Consider the following 20,060-nt stretch of genomic DNA (forward strand, 5'->3'; position numbering starts at 1 on the left):
ACACGTAATATATCGAAAATTCTGCTCATTTAGCGAATAATAGCCATCTGTTTACGAGGAGTCTTGCTAGTGTATAGGAATAATTTCCGGGTGCATGACGTATTAGACAATTGACAGATATTTTAGCCAATAGGAATGCTGTTTTTTATTCCGTTTAGCCAATAAACATTTAGCTTTTCACTGCCGCTTTGGGACATGGCTAAAGCTAATGCTAATGTTTATGGCAATGTATCATCTTTTTGCTCATATAGGATAACGTTACATATTTTTCAGAGAGGATGGTCATTCCTATAATTTATCAAATATATGTTACATTCATGTTAATAGCAACTTTGCATCTCCTACAGAGATTTATTAAGGCTTAGCTAACAAGCTCCGGTTAGCTTCAAACTGTCTGCCCAGTTAACGTTAGCAGTTTATTAAGTTAAATATCTTGTTTCACGTTTTGGGGTTTTTTAAAAATACTTTTGTTCAGGAATTGAAAGAAATACTCGACCTTTTTACATTTTCATTAACTATGTGTGATTCAGATTAAAGGTGAGTTATTTCAGTAAAATATATTGTCGACTTTTAAATTGATAGATGCTAGTGACAGTTTTGCGTGTTAATAACAACCCTAAGATTAAACCATCAAATCAGGGTCAACATGATATTGCATAATCTTTATAGAGTTGTCTGGCTAAATTTCTGATCTATTAATATTCATAGGTATTACTATTTAAAACAAAAGTAATAAAATTACAGTAAATAAAAGACGCCTGCACATTGACTGACTGCGGTCAGATGTCCCACAGATATATAAAAGATCACACACAATAAGAATGAATCAATACAGAAATCAATCAGGAAATTAAAATGATCAGAAGTGATTAAAGGGAAAGAACATTTGCACAAAAAGAATTGTAGGCTATAACAATAAATGTGCAAAAGCCTCTCATACAGGCATGCAAGTCTGCAGTATTCTCTCTAATTTAACGCAGGGCAAGTTTATTTCAATAGCATAATTCAACAGTGAGGTAATTCAGAGCACATCATCATAGATTTAGTTGTTCCACTGTGGTTACGCATATATGCGTCAGTGGATTCCACATTTCTCCAGAAATTCCCCCAAACAGTTTCATGTTTAGATTTGCCTGGCACAGCCTGGATGGCAGCAGCAGCAGCAGTTTCACTTTCTATTTTCTCCATTTTTATAGTAGACGTGTTGCTGAAGGCTGTAGGAGACACTCCTATAATGAAAACAAAGAAGTGGGCAGTGGACAGGGGGAGGACGGTACAGTCCCTGTCTCAGTTCATCTCTCGCTTCCTCAAGCTTGAGGCCAATGAACAACTGGTAAGGAGAAGTTTGTACACAGACTTGTTCTTTCCCCAAAATCATGTCTTAGACACTTAGAAAACATGCTTTAGATCTTTAAATTCTTTACTAATAACTGCATCTATTTTTTGTTTTTTTCCAGTTCATTTATGTTAACCAGTCTTTTGCTCCCTCGCCGGATCAAGACGTAGGAATCCTATTTGATGTGAGTACATAAACACCTGTTTTAATGCCCTGTGACTAAAGGGTGTTGTGTACTTAGAGCTCATTTCCCTTAACCTAAAGAAGATAAAACAAAATTCTGCAATTGTGATTTCAAAAAGAAACAAACAGCAGATAAACACTTGTCACATTTTTTCTTCTTTGCATGAAAGTTCATTATTTGACCTTTGGGACAGTATGTGTAACAACATAATCTCACCTCCAAAGTCCACTTCCTGAGCTGTCAACCCCATCATCAACAAACAGATAAATGTACCATTCACTGATAAATACCATTAGTAAGCTCAGAGAAAGCTAGTAACTGGACCTTACACACAATCTTAAACCAAGTCTCAGGATCTCTTAGGCTTTAATAAAATAATAGAATAGTAGCCTAATTGGCGATCCTTAGGGTCCTAGACCATTAAGGACCATGTGGAGCTTTGCCCAGCAGAGGGGGCAATAAGAGTGAACTCTTGTTGTTACAAATGCAAAAAGTCCTTGACCACTGATTAATGTCTTGATAAGTAACAGCGAAGACCTCAAAGTCCAGAATTCACAGTGAACATTTGATCATCCCACCGCTCTCCCTGCTTGGCAGGTCAGCATCAAATAAAGTTGTCATTCTTACTATTTTTTAAACATTTAACTTCATGTCTTGTTCTGTCTCTCTGTCTTTCTCTCTCTTTGTCTCTTTTCAGTCGTTTGGCAGTGATGGCAAGCTGGTTCTACATTACTGTAAATCTCAAGCTTGGGGTTAAACTGCTTTCTTCGACTCCATTTTGGACCACCCATTTTCCTAAATACATCCTCCAAACATGTACACAATGTCTTGCTTTATTGACATTTGTTGTCTTTCTGTTTTTCTGTACATATATATTGTAAATAAATTATTATGACTATATTAATCTCTTTCTACTCTTTTTAAGGCATCACAGTTGGCAACCAAAAAGTAAACACTTAATGTAGTGGGCGCATGATTTGGCTTTGCACATGGCTAGTGCTGATTAAAGGAAAGAAGGAAAAGCCCATATGGATAAATTGGTTCACGGTTTTATCCACCCTCTTATATGTGTAATAATTGAATACTTAGTAAAAATCAAAGTGGTGAGGAGCTTAGACTGGTGGTAAAGGTTTTGGGAGGTTGATAAGGAACCACCTCTAAAAAGGGACAGATGCAGGAAGAGAGGGGGCACTACAGTAACAGATGGACTTAGAGGGATTACATGACTCTGGATGGGTTTGTGTCATAAATTCCCAAGAAAGACAGAAAACAGAGTAGAGCGGCGTGGAGACAGACACTCAGTCGCTCCGTGAGTCTTGCATTTCTGTCCGACTATTGGCCAGGAGGATTAAAGGGGGGAGTGCAGCTGGAGAGGTAAGGGTCACTGATGCTCATCCTGGAGGAGGAATACTGGTGACCGATGCAGAGGGAAAAGACAAAGAGGGTGGTGACACGGAGCATCCGTTCAAGATGGAGCAACCAAAATCAAGCTTTTTGATTAAGGTTAATCGAGGATTGTAGGATTAGAGGACTGCAAGAAGTGACAAGTGAAAGTGTTGCTTTACTGCTTGCTTTGTGGCAGTTACCTTGTGTTTGACCTGAAGCACCACAAGGGACAAGAAAAAGGTCTTTGGTAGGTGCTTGTCACTGATTATTTTAGCACGATTAGTCACTCGACAGGAAAATAATCAGCACCTATTTTGATTAATAGATTAGTAGAAAAATAATGAGTCTTATTTTCTTTGTCATTTATGATCATAAGATGAATAGATTCGGGTTTTGGACTGATAATCAAATAAAGTGACATAAAGATTTTGCTTAAGGCTTTGGAAAATTATAATTCCCATTTATCAGTATTTTATGACATGGACTAAATGTAATCAAGAAAATAATTGTTGCAGCCTTAAAACTAACTGATATATATTGCTTTTCCTATTTAAGCCTAAATTGAGCTTTCTGATAAATTGATAATACAGTTTTCAGGTAGTTTGCTATCATAGGATTGTTAAATGAGACAAATTCTGTGTGAGGCAGTTTCCAATCTATTTTTTAATATTTGCCAAGATTGATAAACCTGTCAGTACATTTGGAAATCAATAATCAGTCAGTGTCATAGAATTTTGAGTTTTCCTGTAAGATTAATGAAAGTTTATATTGTTCTTCATGCTCGATGTCGGTAATTCTTCCAAAATTGAATGATTAGCCTGCATCCAACTTGTTTATGCTGTAAACTTTTGCAAATAATAGTGATAAATTCACGAGATATATAGAGTTCAGGTCTTCTTACAACCAAGGACACATACTGTATATATTTGTCTTTTAATATTTCAGAAATAACATAAAACACATTTAGGCTGTAGTGTTTATAAGTTTATTTTTAATATATAAGATTGTACAAATCTTTTTACAGATACAATAAAGACAATCTAGACAAGTGCAGAAATGTACAGATGTATACAGACCGTAGATTTTTGCCTTTAGTAGCAGCCATCATCTCGTCCATTAATTAATTTTTTTTTTACCATGTTTTATGTTGTTCTTTTACATATTTTAATCAGCATTATTCACATACCAGAAATCAGCATGGGTCAGTTCCCATGTAGATTAGGGATTGTGTTTAATTCACTTGGTTAAACTAATGTCCTGTTGTATTGCAGGGGCTGTGGGCTGACACTGTGGGAGACATTGCACGAGAGAGTCAGCCAACATGGTCAGAATGCACAAAAACTCACCTAAAACAAAAACCTTCAAGCAGATTATGAGGGATTACTAGCAAAAATTTCATTCAGATCTGTGGCTTATCCATAATTTCATCAAAAAAGTCATCTCTTGTTTTTTCTCCCTTCCGTTTTGTCTTCTGCGTAGAGTCCAGCAGTGGAGTTCATAATGAGCGGCAGGTTCCTTCCTGAGTGTGTTAATCAGGAAGCAGGAAGATATTAGCCTGAGCCACAGGGGATCACACATTTCTTATTCCTACATAACCCCTCCTTATAAACACAGAGAGAGGAGCTATGAGACTTCAGGTAGTTTAATGACTCAAGGGGCATTCAAGAAAGTTAGATGTCACCATATGGACACCCTGGAAATAGCCTTTGTGTGTCCCATTCAGCCATTTAATACCACATTCTTGCCAGGTGATGAATTGCCTTTAAGTATATCCTCTATCTCTACAACTCTTAATGATTAATTCTAGTATTTTTAAATAACCTTGTGCTTTTTTCGGTTCAGTCACACTGATCTAATAAGTGCACACAAGTGCTGAGTGTACACATGCTGAGGTCAGGGGGTGACATATCACATTAAAGCTGTCTGGCCAGCATACGATTATGTCCCTGCATCCTACCTTACCCTCCCAGTGTGAACCATCGTCCACCTGAATCCCATCTTGTTAATTTTTGCAGTCTGTCTCTCCTTTCCCACGTGTATCAACTTCAGAGCATCTTAGCCCGCTCCCTCCCCTCTGCTCTCTTCATCTTCTTCTCTTTTAATCACGCAACTTTACAGTATCACTTTGTCAGCTGTGTTTGTCCTCTTCTACCGGTAGTGTTACATCACGTTTATCTTTGCTTTCTGTTTCAACCTGGCAGCTCATCCCCTCTTAAAACCACCCCAAAGCATCTGTCCATCTGTGACTGCGGTCATACCCTGTGTGCTGTTTGTCCTCTTCCCAAGTGCCGCGTGCCCCTTCTGCCCCCTTTTTGCCATACTTTCGCCCTCTGTCTCTCTCTGGCCTCCCCCTGCCTCCCACCTCTCCTGTGTGGCCATGCTGGAGCGTATGTCCCGTCGCTCTCGCTCTCTGCTCTCCCTGACCTTGACCTCTCTGGCTCTGGCCCTGTCCATCCTGGCTCTATGCACCTCTTACTGGTGTGAGGGCACTCACAAGGTGGTCAAGCCCCTCTGCCTGTCACCCGTCAAAATGAAGAACTGTGGTCAAAACAACAGCGAGCCTTACACCACAGGTACAGATATTACATTTTCTTTCTTTTGTGCAGCTGTATTGTTTCTCTTTATTGTTACTATTTATTGTTGTTAAGTATACTGATACATAGATTTCTCTTTTACTTTTACTGCCTATTTAATATGCACTTTGTGAGGTGCACCTCCCCATTTACACAAACAGCTCTCTCCTGATTTTACAATGATTTATAATGAAGTATGCAGCCAGAGTGGAAAGTTCAATTAATGTTCAGCAAAACCTTAGAATGAGCAATACCTAGACGATACCTAGACAAAAACACTTTTAAGATTATTGATGTGAGATACACAAAGTTTAGCATCTCATAAACAGCCATGGTGCATGGATTTCTGAGGAGGAACTCAACTAACATAAGTTAACAAAATGTATTTATTTCTCTACTTCTGGCCAACAAGGAAGCATCAGGTATGCAACAGATATGTTAATGGAAGTGATGCAAGAAGTATTCAGATCCTTTATTTAAGTAAACGTAGCAAGGCTTCATTGCAAAAATACTCCATTTCAAGTTCTAGTTGTTGCATTAAAATGTACGCAGCATTTTAATGTTGCAGCTGGTTGAGATGGAACTAATTTTAACTATTGAACTTAATCTTAGGCATCATATTTTTAAACTGAGTGTTTATGTTTTCATGTAAAGTATGAATCTGCAAAGTAAACAGTAAGTATAGTATAATATTTCTATGAAATGTGGTCAAGTAGAAGGATAAAGTTGTATAAAATGATACTCAAGTCACTTATTTTTCTTCAAACATGTCACAGTTTGTTGTAAACAGCATGAGTTCATGGAAATGATCTCACCATGTTTCCTTGGCATTAGTCTTTTGCAATAGACAGACATAATTTGGATGTTGAAACATTGTTACTGGCCAGGTGTCTACCATCACAGCCACAGGCTATTACAGACTGATGCTCTCAGCAGGATAATGCATCATTGCTTTAAGATGCTTTAAGAAACACGACTTAAGTTCATCACACAGGTCACGGGACAGATTGACAATCAGATGTTTGTATCATATACGTAGATCTAAAACATCTGCACAATCAACATATTTTGACAAAACAATTCTTACAAAAGGTCCACAAACAAGCTTTCAACTGCATCTCATGGCCTTTACCAGCAGACTCAGTCAAGTGCAGCAGATCAAGTGCAGAGTTTGCTCACTAGGTGTAAATAAAGTGGATACAAAGTGTGTATATGTCACACCTTTGTTTGAGCATCTGTGCAGATGGTCAATTTGTCATTGTGTATCGTCTCACAAGTCTTCCAAAAAAGATAGAAAATGCAGCTCTCTGATGTTGACTTTATCAAAATGTCGACCTTGACTGTTGAGTCAAGTATTTCTTGATTTTTGCACTGTGTCACTGCATAACAACCAATACCTCGAACTAATCTGATGGGATAAACTGACAGGCTTCTCCCCGTGATGAAACTGATTGTCCTTGGTTTGGATGTATTTAATCCCTTTTTGCCCATACCTTAGTCCCACAGTGAACTTAATTATGGCTCAGTATTAATCTGTGGGGTGTGAGGGTCGCTCCCAAAGGTTTAGTCATCTGTGGAGGAGAGGTTTGCACTGCCTGCTGCCTGGTTTGTACTTTCTCAGCAGATATGCTTAATCCACACTGAGATTAACGGCTCTCACTGCATAAAGGATTCAACTTGGATCACTACATGTACTTAGTGTACTTGTACAGAAAGATCTACCTTTACAGTGGTGGATTTGACTCTCCCTTATGCTTCTAGACCTGATTTTTAAACACACGTGGGATGACAAGGTGATAGCTGACGAGCCTACATGTGACTGCAAAACACAGAGGCGTGTTACTTTTGAGGCAGTGGTGTGATTAACAGTCTTGCTGGTGACTTGACGTCTCCCATTCTAAATACTTCTTTAAATTACCAATTGGACCTTCTGTAATTCTCCATCAACACACACCTGGATGCAAAAAGTGTGTTTCTGGTGCATTCATTGTTTGACAATGAAAACAATTCAGTCAAATAATCTGTCAGATATTTAGGAATGAGTGCATTTGCAGTATTAACATCTGTGTGTTTGTGCATCTGCTTGCCTGCTCATGCAGTCATTAATGCTGGTACGTCACAGGAAGAACTTTGTTGTCGCTTCTGTGTATGTGCGTTTCCTTCCACATTCTAAAGAAATGCAAGTCTGGACTGGTTTGGAGAATAGAGATTACCCACAGATGTGTATGAGTTTGAATGTGTTGGTGTCTCTATGTCTAAAGAGCAGTGAAGAGATGGTCCACCCAGTGCAATTTTGGTTCTGCCACCAACTCTAATATCCACAACAGGAATAAGCAGGTACAAAAAATCAACCTAAAATAATACTATTCTTGTTGTCTTCCTCTTGTGCTCTCACACAGAGAGTCCCACTCAGAACCCTTTCAACCGCACACTGTCCCCAGCCAGGAGGGACGAGCTGGCCAAGATCAGACAGAGGCAGCTGGCCAACGCGGTCCACTATATCTGGGAGACAGGCGAAGACAAGTTTGCTTTTAGATACTTCCACACTGGTTTCTGGGAAAGCTGTGAGAAGCACAGCGATGGTGAGACCACAAAGCACACGTCCAATCACACTTTCAGCCGGTCACAATATTAGTTAGATTGTTGGACTTTCAATCAATCAATCAATCAATCTTTATTTATATAGCACTTTTCATACAAATACATGTAACACAAAGTGCTTCACACCATAGAACCACTTTCATGCATATTAGGGTTCTTTTCAGTTTCAGCTCCACCACGAAATCCTTTCATTTGAGCTCAAGGAACAATGTTTTCTTTTTGAGTTCATATCTGTACATTTTGTGGGCAGGGGAGAAGTGTCGAAGCTTTATTGAGTTAACCCCAGGAGAAACACAAGGTGAGTTGTGCATCAGCTCTGTGTCGAAATATTAAAACCATGAAATTATTATTTTAGTCTCTGTTAAGTATTTTTATCTATATGTATGTCTGTGTGTCAATTGTGTATGTATTTTCAAATGTTGCAGGTGTGCTCTGGCTGTCAGTTATTTCAGAGTTTACATACATCGGCCTGCTGGGGATGGGCTTCTTACTGATGTGGCTGGAAGTCTTGTGTTCCCATAAGGAGATGCACTCGCTGAAGATCAATGCCTATGCAGCTATCTGTACTGTGCTATCAGGTGAGACTATCCTTCAAGTTTACGTTATTTTATAACCACCTCCTTCTCCATATGTCATTCTCTACTTGCATGGTCATCTTTGTTTTCTAGACTTAATTGTCTGATTTGTTCTGTCTGTGGTTTTTGTTTGTTTCATCCCACACGCAGGTCTTCTTGGGATGGTGGCCCATATGATGTACACCACAGTCTTTCAGATGACAGTCATTGTGGGCCCCAAAGACTGGAGGCCTCAGACCTGGGACTACGGCTGGTCATTTGCGTAGGTGGCAGCATTTTAGAGACAGCATACAAACCTGTGTTATTTAAGTATGTACATAAAGTACTTGTGATTTATGTTGTTTCTCTTCTCTTTTCAACTCCTCTGAATCTCCTCTGCTCCCAGTCTTGCCTGGGTATCCTTTAGTTGCTGTATGGGCGCCGCCGTGGTCACACTCAACTCCTACACAAAGACCATCATCGAGCTCCGTCGCAAGCAGAGGCTCCGCCTGGAGGAAGCGAGAGCCGCCACTCATGCTCCATCCTATGACGAGGTCGTTCCTGGTGGCGGGCTCTACTCTGTCAGTGGCCTATTGCAGTGTCCAGACGGCATGATTGATGTGGCGTGGGCTCCAAACGGCAGTGTGGTTGGAGTGGGAAATGGGGATATACCGACTCTGGTTTTAGTAGGAGGCTGCGGGCCAGAGGGATGTGAAGACTGTGAGAGAGAGATGGATGAGATGGAGGATGTCATGGACCGTGTATATTCACCTTGTTAGGGGATCATTTATATCCAAAAACTGACAGAGGAAGGATACTGTCAACGTGCGGGAGAAGGATCAATGTGAGCATACTTTGACTATAAAATGAAGTTGGGACATACTCATTGCACTTCAAAGCCAGTGGAATCAACATGTAAAGACTACAGTGCATGCATAGGTCACAGTGACATGCAAGACTACATATTTTCTGGGTATTTCTCAGTGCCTCGTGGCAGGAAAGTCTCTACATGTAAATGCATATCTATGTTTTTTATTAATTATTTTATTGTTTATATATTAACATGCATTGCATCAAGACAATGTGATCATTATACTGCACAGACGGGATGGATGCTTCTTCTCCTGTTGAAACCTAATCAGAACTCCCTGTTATTTAGAGTAAATATGCAAAAGCTTCTCATTTATCGGTGGGACATTCAACATGTTTTATGTCTTTTCAAGCTCGTCTTCTTTCTCTTGTGACTATCTTTTTATGCAATGTCTGTGTACCAGAAGCTACAAACAAACACAGCCTCTCTGCAGATGCACAGACAAACCCCTACGATAGACACATAGAGATAGAAAGATTACAGAGATTTTGAAAAGTCTGCTCTCTGATGTTGAACAGAAGATTATGTGTAAACCAGTAATCCCGAGTTGGATGGAAAGAAGGAGGAAAAGAGTGAGGAGAGATGGAAGGGATGGAGAGGGAGAGGGCTGCGTGGGGGGGTCAGAATGAAAGTTAGAAAGAAATGCAGGAATGCACACCCACTAGACAATTTGTACCATGCACCATGAAAAAAATCACACTTTCAGGGAAATAACTGTTTATGAGTGGATATTACATTCTGCTATTTACTGGGTTTAACGTAAAATTATAAGCGCAACAATTTCTAAAGCTAAATAAATGTACCTACGTTTACCTTAAATGTCTGTAGGTTATACATGTGGGATAATCCTGGATTTTCTGTTTGGGATAAATACAATTGAAAACCTACGACATAAAGCACCATTTTTGTCATTCACCAGCATTATATTATACAGTATGTTTCTAGGTCATAGAAGAATTTGTTGTTTTTTGGGAAAGATAAATAAAGCAATTTTCAATGCAAAGATCTATGAGAAAACCTTTTATTTATTGTACAGTGAATAAAGTACAACATTTCTATGACCTCTACTAAGACATTTCCAGTTCTGTAAAAAAGCTTTAATGAGCTAACAGTTGGGGGTGATAGAACTGCCTTTACCATTAATTTCTCCAGAGCCCAAATTTTATTTGAACCATTAAAACAGTTAATGATGTTTATCATACACATTCTATTTATGCAAATATATGTTATGTATCACCATAGTCACCATAAATATTCTTTTTAGCTGTGCACATGTTTTGAAACACTATGCCAGAATTTGACTCTTTTTATCTCTATTTTATAAGAATGCACTGACAAACATTAGTATAACAAAGAAAATGATAATTGAAACTAACATCTGCAGTAAAGAGTATTTACACAGAGGGGTCGAGTGGAGTAAAGAGGAGGGAGGAGAAAGCATCTGAGGCTGGGAGGGGAAGAGGACAAACTAAAACTTTAAGAGAAAGGAAAGAGTCTAATGTGAGAAAAGAAGGAGAGGGGATAAAACAGGAATGCCTTCAATCTTTCATTGGTTCGTAGTGGATGAGACGCATTGCATTCTCATTTTCAGTCACTCCTTGGATGAACTCTCCTTCAGCCAATCGCTCTATGAGAGGGGAAAGAAGAAAGAGCAAGAGATGTTACAGTGGGAAGAAAATGGTAAACAACATATACAGCATGGGGTCAACGTGAGGCTGAATTATCTAAGAAATCCTTATATAAAGGATTATAATGAAGTCTTATCTCCTGTGTGGGTGTGCTGGTTTGTGACAGGGGCATGCAACATAGTGGAGTCACTTTAGGTCTTAAGATCAATGTCTGGTACATACATAATGAAGCTTGCATGACACAATTAAAACTGGGGATGTGCCCCCAGGTGGATTTATTGCTTGTATTACTATTAAGCCAAATAGATGATTGTAAAATGTAATCTTCGCTACAGAATACAAGAACAGCTGCTGAGGAAAGGTAGTAAGAGCTTACGCTGACTTTATCTCTCTCTAACATAAATACATAGTGACAAATAACACAATGCCCTGTATATATATATATATATATATATATATATATATATATATATATATATATATATATATATATATATATATGTGTGTGTGTGTGTGTGTGTGTGGTATGTGTGTTATTTCCCTCACCATTGTCTTTCTTTTCAAAGTAAGACCACAGCTTTTCGGCTCTCTTCTCGGGTGTGTTCTCATCCGCTGGTAGCTTGGCCTGCTCCTCCTTGGGGATCAGCTTAAATATGGCCTGAAAGGGGTTAGGGATAAGATTGGTGATAATACTGCATCATTTCTCTCACACAAATTAGGGAAGAACATCAAGACATAAAACGAATGTGTACAAGCCAAGAAGTGTGTAGTTTGCAGGACAAGTGAGTAAGCTCACAGCCCTCTTCAGTTAATTAGTGCCTTGTATGTAGGTGTGATTTATTGAGCTTCTGATGCAGAACAACTTGACATTAAGAGAAAAGCAACAATCCAATAATTTCTCCTCATGACTGTCTTGTGTCTAGTCCCTGATTACTGTCATTAACCATGGTATACACTGCACTTTGGCTGAATACAACCAAATCAAGTAGACTACAATTAAATCTTACTTTAATACACTGCAGCCTGCAATCCCCACATGACAACTGATCTGATTACCAAATGCAGCTACAAGAGCAATCCTGAATGGCTTGGTCATTACATTTCACATGTACGCTTTGTATACAAGTTAAAAATGAAAAATTAATAATCAATCAGCCCACCGCAGCACATTCAGTGCCTGTGTGTCATTTTTCAGAGATAGTTCTTCTGCAATGGGCCACTTGGAATCCAGCAGCTTGTAAATTACTAAATGACTGTGCACTTTTGGTTCAGGCCTTTAAATGTGTGTCCCACTTAGAGAGGAAGCACTCATCTCCCACATTTAAGACACCTAGATTAACATGGATTAGTGCCAAGATTCAGACCACAGGCCAAACACCAAGATGTCAGTCTCTCTCCTTGGACTGTCCCCTTCATCCTGCCCCTAGCATTTTGTGGTCTGTAAAGGTCACACTGTGGGCTAGTAGATGACAAACGTTACTCGTCAGTTATAAAAAAAAACAAATACAGATAAAACCAGATCTGTATCAGGCAGTCTCATACAAATATGGATACCCTCAAAGACGCACTGTATTTACAGCCTCTCTTATCTAGTATAGCATATTAGTGTAGTATATAATATTAAACTAAACAGCTCATATGGTAGTAGACTACACTAATATTCATTAGTCCTTCATTCCTCACCCCCTTGTTACCTACTTCAAACCCACATATGAAAACATATATTATATATATATATTTCTGAATTATCTTTCCATTATAATGATGTTAGTTTCTGGTCAAATAGCAGATCTGTTTTTGCCTACCTCTCCACAGAGTCAAATTTTCTTTTAGGTTAATTAACTTTTGGCACAATAGCTTTAAAAGTTAGCTATTTTGTGCAGTGGTTGTACACATGATGCATATGTATTCAGGCCAGTTGGCAAGGAATTCAATCCCATTACAATGCCAGCTGGATCCTCGGCTGATCTGTCTAAACCTCTTACAATACCATATAATTTGTCAGAAACCAGAAGATAAGAAACTTCTACGACCTCCGTCAGACCGATTTTTGATTAGATAAAAACACTAGCTAACAGCTATTATAGAGTAATTAGCACAAAATAATCTGACAGGCCAAAGTGGCAGCCTCCTGAATAAAATAAACATGGATTAGACTCGGGGATGATGAGCATTCCTGCAACTGACAGGGCAATACAAGCCTTGCTTAAGAGTTGCCTGAGAGCTAAACCTGTAATCTAAGAGATTATAAGGAGTCTCAAAAAGGCTGGCTAATTAGTACTGACGCCTACATACCATGAGACAAATGATCACTTTCAATAAATAGCGACTCATTTTACATGGACTTTAAAATGAGTGGGCAACACACCAAGAAAACGATGCAGTCTAACAGTAATTCTCTAAAACGATTGCCTCAAAAACAATCATAGAGTTAAATGAACACCTCACCAGCATAGACAATTCAAATAAAAAATGTATGTGAGTTTAAATTTAAAAATTAGTATTTACTACAGGGGTATTATATTGGATTTCATGATGGCAAGTAATCCTCTTATCAACTTAAAACCTTTCCATGCAGACTATGAACCACAGAGCAGCTTGAATTTTTGATATTAGCCTATATGTTTATAGGAGATGAAGATGAACATTTTGGTAAAATAAAATAGAATTTCTGTAAAGTCAACATAGGCTAGTTTGATACTACTCTCCATAAGGTAAGTGGACACCCTTAACTACTTTTTGTCACACTAGAACAATAATTAAAGTGCCTCATCCTTTCGTCATTATCTCTAGCATCTTACACATCACTGCACGCACCCCCCCTAACCTGGCAGATCTCCGTCACTTCTGTCTTGTTGATGTATCCGTTCTTGTCTACATCAAACAGCGAGAAGGCCCACTCCAGTTTCCGGGTGGTCTTCCCAGTGGAGGTCAGGTGCAGTGCAATGATGTACTCCTTGAAATCCAAAGTGCCATCGTCGTTGGTGTCAAAGGAGCGAAACACATGTCGAGCGTAGCTCTTGGCATCGCTCTCGGGAAAGAAGCGGGCGTAAATCTGCTCAAACTCCTCTGGTGTTATGCGTCCCGTCGGGCACTGCTTCTGAAAGTTCTCGTACCACTGGCTGATCTCATTTTCAGTGAATTTGGTGCTGAGCTTTAGGTCCTGCAGGATCTCCTTTGATAACGCGCTACTGGTGGAGTTTCCCATAGTGGTTGCTTTTTAAGGTCTTACTAGTGCGTCAGTTCTGACCAACTAAATATTTGCCACCTGAGTTTTCTGAGGCACCTGCACTCCTTTGATCAAAATATATTTTCGTTCACTTGCTTGATCTCTTCTGTTGATGTTAGAAGCCTGCAAGTGATTGCAAAAAAAAAGGTTAGGTTCCACGTATGGTACAGTCCACTTCTGAAATCCTCAGTCATTAAGTTAAATGATCAAAAATGTAAGGAAAACTTACCTGTAGGCCTATGCTGTGTGGTGAGACGATGGCTGGAGTGTCTGTCTTGACGATAAGACAGTGAGAGATAAGGAGAGCAGGGGTAAACACATTCTTACCGTGGATGACTAGGTTAATTCTGTTAATGCGGGATTTAAGGTGGCTGAGCTTGACTGAAATGAACCCCTGGATCCTAATTTTCTCTATTGGGTTTGGAAGTCTAGAAAGAGTGTTGAGCTCATGTGTCTGTTACATTATTGATGGGTCTCCAAGAAGTTAAGAATCTTACTTAATAACTCAACATCAAACAGTCAGCAAGTGTTCAATGCTTTTCACTGTATCCTTGCAGTTACAACCCCTTTTTGAGAAATTGAGAAATATTTGAGTGCTACAGGATTATAAAACTTGAACATTACTTTTAAACACTGTTCAGCACATTAGCAGACATGCTCTGGGAAACTCTGTTAACATGGCCCCAGGTGGGTTTCCAAAGCAAGCTTTAGGTTCTCTAGCAGTATGTCTGCTATTTCAGTAGTGGCCTTTCAATGGGTTTAGTTCACCACAGACCTCTAATTCCAGACTACCATCTGTCCAGGCAGTTTAACCCCACCTCTCAACTCTACCTCCAATCCCACCTACGCCCCTGACATCATCTTCACTGCAACCCTCTGCACATGACTTACTTCCTGTCCTATGTGAGGTATCATGTCCTCCTTTCACTGACCTTTTTGTCACGAGCCTTGGTTTGTTTTACTGGGCTAAATGTTTGAAATTGTTGCCCCTCTTCCCTTATTCTGCAAAATTATGTTTTTGTTGTTGGGCTGCCAAATTATCCTTCTTTTTAGCCTTTTTTTGTCTTGACTTTTCCCTCCACAAACTATTGTCTCATGCACCAAAGGCGTCCAACATGCAAGCTCCTGATTTTGCCTACTTTACTACCCAGTCGCTTGTAACTCAGTTCCAGTCCTTTGGGCCTTTTCCTATATATGATCTCTATATATTGCCAACAGCACCCAACATGAGGGGCCACAGTAATCAGTACATCAAATGGCTTCATGACTCTTTTGCTGGCACATGAATGTATGTCATCAGTTTGTTTAATTTGATTATACTGAAAGTATGATCTTTATTATCTTAAATGTTGTTTTAGACTAACTTTGCATGGAGGTGGGGGCATATAGAGTTATGTGTTACAGATTTGTGTGTACATTTAAACAGGATGGATGAAGGCATAAGCTGACAGCATTAGATGCACTTCTTTCATATACTCTGTTTATTTCAATGTATGATTATCAATCATGTCTTATTTTTGCAGTAGGATTTCTTTGCTTTCAGTGAGTCCATCTATTGGATTACTAATGCCCCGCCCCTGGCCCATCCAATCCAATACTTAGCCAATTACCATCATCATCATCCTGTGAGTGCTGTGCCCAATAGAATTACCCCCTCCTCTCGCATCTGAACTATAACCTGGGGTCGCGTAATTTCTGGAGCTAGAGCAAGTGAGGATTTGTGGTCACTTCTGAAATGTTTTTCTACTTGTGCAGAAGGTGAGGATTCATGTAATGTGGATGTCTAAGAACAATCTATAGCATCTAAGCACAATAACAAGGTACAAGGTAGTTTATCTATCATTTTACAACACAAGGTTGTATAACAAAAAGAAAGTTTGTAGTCCCATCATTCTGCACATACACATTTTAACAGATAATTAATTAAATTATGGTAACATATAAAATAAATTAAATGAAATGAAACAATATATACTAAAGTTATTTATAAACATATATACATACATTGTCTATGAAGATTCTCAGTCATCCAGGTCATAGTTATCCAACGAAGGTTAAAATGAAGGGCAACTGGACTTGGTTGAAGCTACTGGAAGACGTTTCGTCCCTTATCCAAAGGACTTCTTCAGTTTTAACCTTCGTTGGATATACATACATTATACACCCAGGACATTCCACAGTGCATTTTTTTGAATTTGTCGGTGGTGAATGTAAACACATGCAACAAGATAATAATTTGGTTTTCATCGTCACATAAAAAACTACACAATGATTAAAAGTTGATTTCTTTATAGCAGCTATAACATTGCTTCGAAACAGGATTAGGATATGATATTTCTATTGCAGGCAGTAACATATAATACACATAAAAAATACTAGAGCAGTAACAGGTGAAAGTCTGTCAATAGTATAAGTCAACACATCTACAAATATCTGCAATTAGGCTAGTCTCAAAACTGGCATCATCCCAGCTGGCTGATTAGTGTTATAGCCAATTAACTGGCAGTATCAAGCTTCACCTGTGTTAAAGCATCGACCTGAAAACCAGATCAACGTCAGCACTGACATATATACTGCAAATCTGCTACACTCAGTGTCAACATGGCAGGTCAGGTCTATTTATTTGTGCATTTCTGGCACTTCTGGCACAAGGAATTTGTTTGCAATTAAAGTATGTTCATTGTGTATACACTTCACTACCAGTGACAGGCAGAATGGGAACGCCAAACAGGAAAATACTTTGAAACAGAAAAATCCACTCTCAGCCCAAACAATGCCTTGGTGTGACACAACTCAAATCGTAAGATTGAAAGAGAGGGGAAAAGAGGAAGGGAGTTGTTCCTAGATAAATATCTGGTAATGGGTTATAATGATGCTTAATGACGGACAAGAGCTTCCTACTGAACACAAGGAAAGAGAGAAACAAACAAACGATGACAACAATCTTGTGTCAATTGTGTCCACCATCTTGTAAGGGCCTCAGGTTGTGACGTAAAAGATAAAGGTAACAGCACTGCTCCCATTTCTACACCCACTGTCCAGACAGAAAGTCGGCCGCAACTTGAGGCTTTCACTAAAGGATCTTCACTGAACACAATTTCTACTGACATCTAAGCTCCTGATTTAACACTGAGGTAAGCAATGCAATACTTTGTATATAAAAATACAACATTTTAGTTAAAGCTAAAGACATCAATATTGACACAGTGTATTGATTTTTCAATTACTTACCAATTGAAAGTATTCTTTTTTATTCGACTCTATCCAACGCATTTAAACTGATAAACTAGATATGTATGCATCTATGGGATACTTGTTGATTTGTGTTTCGAATTCAGAAATATACAATGCTGTTAAGGATCCATCGGGTTGAAGAGAATAAGGTTTATGCTAAGGCTTGTTGCAGTTTGCTGAATTAAAGGCATTATATTTATCATGCAATCTCCAGTATCTGTTGGTTCCAATGAGAGAGGCCAAAGAAAAAATATTTCACCTTCTATTAGTATCAAATGTAAATTAAATTGCTTCGTATCTTAACTACATTCAGATAGTACTTTGAAATATTACTATTATTCTATAATTCCTTAACCCAGGGTCAGTCATTACATACTCATGATGTGCAGCCAAACGTTGTTCATACCTTTATTTTAAATTGTATTTCTGCAGATCCATAATTTCCCAAAGATACCAAATATACCAGACTGTATTTTCAGGAAACGTGTGTAAATGATGCACAAGACATCTTTGATGAAATAGTGTAGCTATTAACAAGGAATCTTAGAACACCACATAGCCTCTATGAATTAGTTCAAAAAGTTAGGAAAAGGGAAAAGTAGATATTAATGGGTTTTTAATCAGGACTGTGTGTCGTGTTGTAGGAGTCAGAAAGAAGAAGAAGCTGCATGCTAAACCACTGTTGGCCATCTGAAAAAGGAAGTAAAACCAACCAAGACAACCACGATGGAAACGCTTGATCCTTCAGCTCTATCAGATGTCACTTCTACTGTCACCTACGACCCTAAATCTGAGACAGTGACCTTACCAAGAGGGGTTGTCTCAGTGGCGGGCATCACTGTGGTGACCGGGGGCGCTGAGCTGTCCTGTGGGTCCTGTATGCTGGCCTTTGGTTTTTGGGGAACTCTCATCGGCCTCAGTTGTGTCGCTGTGGGGCTATGGGACCAGCTGAACCAGTCTAAAGGAGGAACATCTCACTTACTGGGACTGGGACTAGTGATTCTGACCCTCAGTTTCGTGGTGGTTGGAAGCGTGGTGGCATTTTACCTCCTGACAAAGAAGAAGAGAGAGATGACCCGAGAGCAGAGAGAGGATGGAAAAGAAGTTCTTGTAGAGAGTGAGAGGGTAATTAAAAAAGTCACAGTATAAAGCAATAGCATTAATGACAGAATATAAGAGAAACTGATGAAAAATCTACAGAGAACGCATGAATGGACTGATCCATAAATAAAACAGTCATACTGGGTAGGAGAAACCACTCCCCTTTTGCTTTAACAAAACAAGTTCAGTCTGTGGCAGTCTCACTGGCTCCTGCTCTTCCCTTTATCTATCTAAAGTATGTAGAAATGCAACTCCTGTTTTCTTGGGAAATGTAACCTTTTCCCTCCATTTTATGCTACTTTCGACATCGACCCCACTACATTTCAGGAGGAACTTAAGTACTTTTTACTGCACTATATCTTATCAACAGCTATAGTTAGTAGTTACTTTGATGATCAAGAGATTACATACAAAACATATGAGTAGCTTACATTTAGCCTAATCCAGCTTCAATAGTATAATACTCTGAAGGGGCAGACTGCTGATAGTATTTCTGTAAGTCTCCTTACATAAAATTATGAATACACAACATACTTTCAGTGATTTTATAATGGTGTATTGCTAATTTAAGTAGCACTTATTAGTACTTCTTCCACCACTGCCTACTAGTTTTTACTCATGATGCCTGTATTTTCTTTCATTTTCACGACTGGCAATTTTACATGTAGACAGTAAAAATGTGTGTATTTTTGTGTGAGAGAGAGAGACAGAGAAGGAGAAAGGGAGAGAGAGAAAGACAAAAAGATGAAAACCTGGAAGAAGTGTGTAATAAAGAGAGACATTATCACAGAATACAGAAGTATGTTAGAAGGTTTGTTCAGTCAAATTATACAGAAAATAAGATACTTTCTCACTTACTTCTGCTGCTATCAAGCCATGTTGAAATTAACATGTTTGGTTTTGAGAAAGCTGCAACCAATTACACAGTGGAGGGGATCAAAAGTGTATTTACAGTGAAAAATTACATTTTAAAAAAACTCAACAGCAAAGTGTTTTTAAGGAAACAATATCTCAGAACATCTCTTCTGTCCATACTATGCACATGTGCATATATATCAAGTGAGCTAAACACCTTTCCAATAAAGTTTGAAGGCTGGAGTTGCCCTTTGAAGTTGAAAAGTGTTATTTCGTGAAATAATTCTCAAGGGGGATGTGGAAAATGTAGTAGACCTATGTTATTATGCTTTGTAATGAATACAATGCATGAATACAAATTTGTTTAACGTTAACCTATGACACAAAACCCTAGTAGGAACAATTAATGTACAGTGCATTCCTCCAGAAAGATAACACAAATTAAACACGTTTAAGTAAATATATAAACAAGAACTACACATAAATGGGTAGCCTAAATATAATTAAA

The 20,060-nt window shown here is 38.7% G+C and overlaps 3 protein-coding genes across 7 annotated transcripts; 2 read left to right on the forward strand and 1 right to left on the reverse strand.

The window, feature by feature from the left end:
• Positions 1-3: 3 nt before the first annotated feature.
• On the forward strand, positions 4-10,566 carry si:ch211-149k23.9 (germ cell-specific gene 1-like protein). 4 transcript variants are annotated; one of them, XM_038711220.1, is made up of 12 exons: positions 4-537; positions 1,200-1,333; positions 1,458-1,520; positions 2,051-2,117; positions 2,218-3,153; positions 4,178-4,230; positions 4,386-5,479; positions 7,879-8,061; positions 8,331-8,378; positions 8,506-8,658; positions 8,806-8,917; positions 9,041-10,566. In XM_038711220.1, exons 7-12 carry the CDS (start codon positions 5,284-5,286, stop codon positions 9,411-9,413), a joined length of 1,065 nt encoding a protein of 354 aa, XP_038567148.1. In that variant the 5' UTR covers positions 4-537; positions 1,200-1,333; positions 1,458-1,520; positions 2,051-2,117; positions 2,218-3,153; positions 4,178-4,230; positions 4,386-5,283; the 3' UTR covers positions 9,414-10,566. The 4 variants fall into 4 exon arrangements, with proteins under 4 accessions (XP_038567148.1, XP_038567149.1, XP_038567146.1 ...); XM_038711221.1 differs by having other exon boundaries at positions 2,218-4,230; XM_038711218.1 differs by having other exon boundaries at positions 4,178-5,479.
• On the reverse strand, positions 10,515-18,543 carry rcvrn2 (recoverin 2). Of its 2 annotated transcripts, none has more exons than XM_038711225.1 (5): positions 18,405-18,543; positions 14,592-14,636; positions 13,961-14,485; positions 11,680-11,791; positions 10,515-11,132 (listed from the first exon to the last, which is right to left on the reverse strand). In XM_038711225.1, exons 3-5 carry the CDS (start codon positions 14,339-14,341, stop codon positions 11,044-11,046), a joined length of 582 nt encoding a protein of 193 aa, XP_038567153.1. In that variant the 5' UTR covers positions 14,342-14,485; positions 14,592-14,636; positions 18,405-18,543; the 3' UTR covers positions 10,515-11,043. The 2 variants fall into 2 exon arrangements, with proteins under 2 accessions (XP_038567153.1, XP_038567154.1); XM_038711226.1 differs by having other exon boundaries at positions 14,592-14,632; positions 18,405-18,542.
• On the forward strand, positions 17,331-19,816 carry LOC119897488 (transmembrane protein 100-like). Its single transcript, XM_038711227.1, has 2 exons — positions 17,331-17,496; positions 18,241-19,816. Exon 2 carries the CDS (start codon positions 18,323-18,325, stop codon positions 18,743-18,745), a length of 423 nt encoding a protein of 140 aa, XP_038567155.1. The 5' UTR covers positions 17,331-17,496; positions 18,241-18,322; the 3' UTR covers positions 18,746-19,816.
• Positions 19,817-20,060: the final 244 nt, after the last annotated feature.

The sequence above is a fragment of the Micropterus salmoides genome, unplaced genomic scaffold (genome assembly GCF_014851395.1).
Source record: "Micropterus salmoides isolate LMB-PRFRI ecotype aquatic unplaced genomic scaffold, ASM1485139v1 Ms_hic_scaffold_11, whole genome shotgun sequence".
NCBI classification, from domain to species: domain Eukaryota; kingdom Metazoa; phylum Chordata; class Actinopteri; order Centrarchiformes; family Centrarchidae; genus Micropterus; species Micropterus salmoides.

What these genes read in the sequence shown, in the direction of transcription:
- si:ch211-149k23.9 (XM_038711219.1), top strand. Translation starts at nt 5,284, where the DNA reads ATGCTGGAGCGTATGTCCCGTCGCTCTCGCTCTCTGCTCTCCCTGACC. An exon ending in CTGTGAGAAGCACAGCGATG is followed by an intron (nt 8,062 to 8,330) that starts GTGAGACCACAA and finishes TTTTGTGGGCAG; the next exon opens with GGGAGAAGTGTCGAAGCTTT. An exon ending in AACCCCAGGAGAAACACAAG is followed by an intron (nt 8,379 to 8,505) that starts GTGAGTTGTGCA and finishes CAAATGTTGCAG; the next exon opens with GTGTGCTCTGGCTGTCAGTT.
- rcvrn2 (XM_038711225.1), bottom strand. Translation starts at nt 14,341, where the DNA reads ATGGGAAACTCCACCAGTAGCGCGTTATCAAAGGAGATCCTGCAGGAC. An exon ending in AAGTGACGGAGATCTGCCAG is followed by an intron (nt 11,792 to 13,960) that starts GTTAGGGGGGGT and finishes AACCCCTTTCAG; the next exon opens with GCCATATTTAAGCTGATCCC. An exon ending in CTTTGAAAAGAAAGACAATG is followed by an intron (nt 11,133 to 11,679) that starts GTGAGGGAAATA and finishes CCCCTCTCATAG; the next exon opens with AGCGATTGGCTGAAGGAGAG.
- LOC119897488 (XM_038711227.1), top strand. Translation starts at nt 18,323, where the DNA reads ATGGAAACGCTTGATCCTTCAGCTCTATCAGATGTCACTTCTACTGTC.